The sequence below is a fragment of the Triticum dicoccoides genome, chromosome 2B, assembly GCF_002162155.2.
Source record: "Triticum dicoccoides isolate Atlit2015 ecotype Zavitan chromosome 2B, WEW_v2.0, whole genome shotgun sequence".
NCBI lineage: Eukaryota > Viridiplantae > Streptophyta > Magnoliopsida > Poales > Poaceae > Triticum > Triticum dicoccoides.
The window spans coordinates 511,711,926-511,718,219 of NC_041383.1; the positions used below are offsets into that span (position 1 = coordinate 511,711,926).

A 6,294-nucleotide genomic window follows, 5' to 3' on the forward strand; every position below is an offset into this window, starting at 1 on the left:
GCTGTCCTACCTTTTCTTGCACATGACGTACTATCGTGCTCTCCTGTTTGGCTCCTCGCCCTCACCAGTCACCATACACATCGGGCACATGACCCAGCCCCAAACCTTCACCTTCACCAAAAAGCAAGCGGCTGAGAACTGAGATTCATATAACCATGCTTCGATTTCAAACTGGAAATTGCCGAGGCGAACTCGTAAATAGATCGATAGAGTATCTCTCGTCTTGTTCATTTCCTTCAATAAATTAATAAACACGCGCGCATGTTGCTATTTGTAGTTGCTGGCAAAATTAAAGTACGTCAAAATCACTATCTGGCAGTACATGGTCAGAAGTACAGCGGGTACTGGTGGGGGTAGTAGGAGCTGGGCGGGTAGAAGAAGTACGGCGGCGGGTGCACGTGCTCGGGCACGGCAGGCTTTGGCTCATCCTTCTTCTCCTCCGGCTTCTTCACTTCCTCCACCTTGATGATTTGGGCGTGGCCAAGCTTCTTGCGGAGGCAGCAGACAAGGCACACCGGGTCGACTCCGTCGCCGACCACCTCCAGCTGATCCCTGGCGTCTCCGGTTATCCCCATGGACGTCACCCCGGCTGCTCTGGCGGCCAGCGTCAGGGCTTTGGACCGGCTCTTGTCGCACGACATGCTCAGCTGGATGACAATCTTTTGCTGCAACAACAAGGAGGAGAAAAGCCATGGATCAGTCGTATGCTTCAGCTTCAGAGTAATATATTGCTTGCTCAAAATTAAGCTAAACAAAGCAACACGATAATGGGAGCAGAAACTGAATAGGTTCCTCACCTTCATTTTGCGTGCTGCTGGTTTGGCAGATGTTCCCTATCAACGAGAAATAGAAACTCGGAGTTCAAGCGAGGCTAGAATCGAAATTGGTTTGGGTAGCTACTGATCGATCTTCCGCAGTTGGCGTGGGTGTCCAGACGCAGTGGCTTGTGATGATTTTGTGAAGGGGATAGATACAGCCCCTGTCCTTATATACTGCACAAGCAAGCAGTGCGCGTGGGCGTGGGAGCAGAGAACCAGAGGACTGATCCAACGCGGATTCGCAGCAGCAGCAGCACTGCAGCAATTGAGCTCCGAGTGAGTAAACAAGTGCCCACCAACTGAGCAAGTAGCCATGCATGTAAACGCGTCCTCGTCACAAGTTCTCGGTGGAGTCCTCCGATGACGGAGGCATTAGACAATGATTGGCCACGTTGCACTCTTCTTCGAAGTCGCCCCTGCGGACATACCGGTGTAGACCGAGTCCATCGGGTAGTTAACAGAATGAAAAGACAAAATACAATATATAGCTCACGTTCAATTTTTTTTTCATGATAATACATGTCTCGTTCATATTATAAAGATCAAAGTACAAGTCATGTAAAGACCGACATGACAAAACGGAAAAGGTAGCAGAACATCTCTAAGTTTGGCATCAACGCCCATCACCTGCCTCCGGCACCATCATAGCAGCGACAAAAAAAGGAATGACAGATCACCTCCTCATCCGAGCTCGACGCGGCTCTATCGCTGATATGCAGCTTTACGGACTTCCAAACTGGCTTACCAAAAGTGAATCCATTGCCGTTGAACGAATCAGACCAGGGCAACGTCCCAGACACGCCATCGAACTCCAGATCTGGCACCCCACCACAACTAAAACGTCGAAGGAGGAAACCATACATGTCATCCACAAACCACGAACCCAACACACGTTCCGTCTTCCAGATGTCGTCGATGCAGATCACAATCTGCATCCGCTCTTGGACTACCTCCAAGCTCCGCGCCGACGCTGAAGCAAACGCCGTTGCAACGGCGGAGCCCGAGGACACAGGTACACCATGAGTATGCCCTGCCGCCACACCATCCTTGCTCGATCAGACTGGTTTTCAAATTCATCCCCAACCATAGAACCGATGGCCTCGTCAGGGATGGATTCGAAGAATTTTATTCAGCACCATCATCATCCACGCCGAAGCCAAGACAATGAATATTCTAAAAATCTATATTATGAGAGAGTAAAACAATCCACACGCGTGGATCCGGCGACCTTCCTACCACCGACGACCGAGGTCACCAGCGAAGGGGAGCTCATGTTTCAACTAATCAGCTCAATCAATGATGGGTAATGCTATTCCCACGCAAACTGTATGGAGTAGCTGATTTTTAGATTGCAACCACCCCGTGATCTTTGCTAACCATCCGCGGATCCGGCTTTCCTGCTCCCTCCCCATGTTCCCATCCGTGCTCCCACTTTATCCTACGGCCGTTCTTTTTTCTTTTTCCTTTTTAATCTAATCATTTTCCCCCCTGATTTTAAGGGGGTGGGGTCGAGCGTTATTTTGTTTCAATTAAATCAAGTCACGTATGCGGGAGCACGGATGGGAGCACGCGCAGGGAGTAGGCAAGTCTCGTCCACCATCCGCTGCTGAGTGTTGCAGTAATGCTACACATACAACCAATTACGGGCTAGGATTGATTACATGCTGGCATGGCAAAGGGTGATTGGAAACAAGGAGAGTGAGGCGGGCCACCCCGGTGGAAAATCAGGGGGGGGGGGGGTAGAGAGATTTAAGGAAGGCTCTGTAACAACCCTGTAAACGACATGTACGTTTAGGATTATTGTGAGTGTTGTGTGCGTAAAAAGTAGGTAAAACTTTTACGTATGAATAGCACTGCTCATCAGTGATATATAATTTTGTTTTAGAAATATGCACTAGCATGCATATTAGTACTATTAAACCCCCTCGATTTAACAAGAAACAATTTGTGACGACAACATCATAACACAGTAGAAAAGAAAACATATGCCTAAATCCAACCATGTGTGATAGAAAACTCATCGCCCATACCTGGTTAAGGTCACCCGTGTGTGATGTCGTCCACACGATTCACATAAATCAACCCTCTCTAATGAGGACCTAAATCGCATGTTGAAAATCAGGTGACTCCCCTCGACTCGGAGATCAACCATGGGATCCCGTGACGTCCTGGCTCTAGTACCCCCATTCTTGAAGACCTTTACAAACTAGGGATATCATGCTCGCACATGGGAAAATTCAACATAGTAGCTACCTATCACTACTATGTTGCACTCTCGTTGCGATCTTCAAGATATCATACTCATGGTTGCTCATACCACTTCTCTTGTTTGTCTCTTACTTGCTTCTCTTCTTAGCTTACTTGCATCAGAGTGATACCCTAATTTATAGGATTACAACACCATTTGACTTTTGCCAAATAGCAACCATCCAAACACTACAACACAATTCTAAAGACATGTGGAGGGCATTGTTCAAGAGACATGGCTAAAGGATGGAAGCGAATTAGAAGGTCTATGTGCAATGAATTTCGTATAAGAAGTAGAGTAGGTGATTTCACCGAGGGGCCTATTGAACTAGCTCCCATGCATGGATTGAATAATGTTAGTACTGGTAACTAGAAGAAAAAACTCATAGATTCTATGTCAACCAGAAAATTCATCAAATAATTTTTCTGCATTGATATCTTTAGGAGGAGAGTGCTCTGAAGATGTTGCTTCCAAAGCTCAGAGGATCGGTTGGTTTGATTGTCAGGCATTGAAAAAGTATGCAGCAGCGCTACCCCCGAGTTACTTCTGAAGCGCTACAGACAGGAGGAAATCCGACAGCTAGTTGCTGAATAACCACCTCTTGTTCTGGTATAAATAGTAGCTATCTGGTCTTCCAATGGTAGAGAACTTCCCTCCATATAAATATCTTATTGCTAGATTTCTCTACCATTTGCCCTGAACCATGTCCAATGTTAATTCTAGAATGTGCATGGCCAATATATAGTTTCTAGATATTTCCTAAGCGGCATAGGTGTTGCTTGACGGGCTTAGCGTCCTTGCGAATCCAGAAAATGCTCATGTCCCTCGGACCCTGGATTGTCGAAGACGGTCCAAGCAAATAAGACTCGTTTTTTGCAGAGGAAAAGGACAAAAGCCTCCTCCTACTCAGGGCTAAGCCCAAACGAAAAAACCCATGAAGCCACCATGAAGCAGATATGAGGCTAGACCATAGAAGCGTTGCCTCAGATCAAGGCAAGCCATGCGCAAGGGAACCCTACCGGGGAGCTATCGACCACTCTGTCTTGTGCCCTCAAACTTGTCATGCTGCCATGATCTGTCGACTGGATACTATCGCACGTCTGCACCGCTCGATAGCTCGATAGCCAGGAGCCACCCCTGACGCAGCGATGCCATCGGCCACCACCGAATGCAAGGCCATGTCGCAGCTGCCAGACTAGTATAGATTTTGCGTTGCGCCTGGGTCACCCACCAGGAATGACACTGGGGCCTCTTTTGTCGGTGCATCATACTCCTTCGTGCTCAAATATCTCCACATGATAATATCGCCTCATACGTGGATTCCCTAATTAAAAAGGGGGCATGCTACGCGTTAGTCGGCTGACATTTTTAAAAGATCGGCTGGTGTCGCAAGCTGTCCAATCCAATCTGCACATGCGCTGATTGCAGCACGATCCTTGTTGCAGAAACTTCATGCAACAAGAGCAATGTTGCAAAAAAGCTTTGCGGCCCGCAAAAAGAGCTTGTTGCACTTACAACAAGGCCCTTGTGCAAAGCAAAAATCATGTGAGCTGAAGCCGCCCTTCTTGCAACTGCCGTTGTTCATCGCCGTCGTTTGCAACACCGTCATTGCAATGGAGTGCATAACGACTCGTCGGAGGAGCATACATGAGGGCTCGGGCCATCATGCCGGTATGCATCAGGCCATGCGTGCATGCATGAAGCGCGGGGCGCGGCTGGGGACTCAACGATTAAGGCTGTCAGATCCATTCCACGGCGGCCATGGCGCTCGACCAAGCTTGATTCCGAGAGGGGTGAGGCCTACGACTATGATGAGAGGAAGAGAGGAAAGGTGTTGCGCAGCTCACCGGGGTCGAACAGGTGGTCGTGGACTCTGACCAAGCCGCAACGGCGGTAAAACGATGGTTGTTGGAGCGCTGGAATCAACCGTTTGAGCTGTCTGATCAGAAACGGAATCAACCGTTTGAGCCGTCTGATTAGAAACGGATACGACGGATGTGGATGCGGTCGAGACATACAGCTCCATCAGTCGGATGAATGCTAGCGTGTCCGATTAAAAAACTTGAGTTAAACTCTTAACTGATACTCCCTTCATCTGGAATTACTTGTCGTGGAAATGGATAAAATGGATGTGTCTAGAGCTAAAATATATCTACGCACATGCATTTTTCTGACAAGTATTTTGGGACGGAGTAATTACAAGATGAATCTCTCGATAAGATAGATACTACGTGTGCAATGGTGATTTTGCCAACACTTAGGAGAAAAGGCAAAGATCTTAGAGCTTAAATATGTGTATTGCTTGCGTTGAAGACTTCCTATCTGGTGACTAGATGATGTTTGCTATAAGAAAATGGAACGTGCACAAATGGGGGTAGGACGGAAGAAGTTGTACATTTTCTTTTTTTTTTTTGAAGGTCACCGGGGAGGGAGAGGACTCCCCCACCTGAGTTGTATTCAAATTGCCTATAAGACTTCGCAGCCTTTTGCAGGATGGGTTCAAGTGAACCAGAATTACAGGGGGCACAGGAGGAGAAGAGGTAAAGCAAAGAACACAACAAATAAACAAGGGAGAACAAAGAGGGAAAACACGCCCCGACACAACACAAGCACCCCCAGCGAGATCGAACGGCATTGGCCAGCCGAGAACAAGCCATGGCACTGCACCATCGACGCAATCGGAGGCATCACGCAACCAAGACTGCACAACGCCACGACACCACTGCGTCGGGGGTGCATTCGAACGGTCACGCGAGGCCCAGACGACGCCACGGCGCCTGTGTACCGCAGGCAAAGTCGGCGTCGCCAAGCAGACAAACCCATGACACTGTACCATCGACGCAATCGAAGGCATCACGCAACCAAGACTGCACAGCGCCACGACACCACCTGCGTCGGGGGTGCATTCGAACAGCCACGCGAGGCTGAGACGACGCCACGACACCTGTGTGCCACCAACAAAGTCGCTTGACATCGCCAAGCAAAGACTCACCAAGGAGCGCAGGAGCAAGAACACAAGAAGAACACCGCCAAAGAGGGGCTCCAGCCACCGTCGACCCCAAACCGGCCGCACCACCACCACGGAGCGAGGCGGGGAGGCCAGGGAGAAGAGGGGGTCGAGACGCGCCGTCGGTGAGGAGCCCAGAGGAGTCCGCGGAGGGAAGGGAGAAGGGGAGGCCGCACGAGGCAGGGACGCCGCCGGGGGGGAGCCGGTGGCAGGCGTCGCCA

General features: G+C 49.4%; 1 protein-coding gene across 1 annotated transcript; it reads right to left on the reverse strand.

Moving 5' to 3' along the window:
- Nucleotides 1-244: 244 nt before the first annotated feature.
- LOC119367924 (disease resistance protein RGA5-like) lies at nucleotides 245-941 on the reverse strand. The gene is made up of 2 exons (XM_037633300.1): nucleotides 798-941; nucleotides 245-665 (listed from the first exon to the last, which is right to left on the reverse strand). Exons 1-2 carry the CDS (start codon nucleotides 801-803, stop codon nucleotides 327-329), a joined length of 345 nt encoding a protein of 114 aa, XP_037489197.1. The 5' UTR covers nucleotides 804-941; the 3' UTR covers nucleotides 245-326.
- Nucleotides 942-6,294: the final 5,353 nt, after the last annotated feature.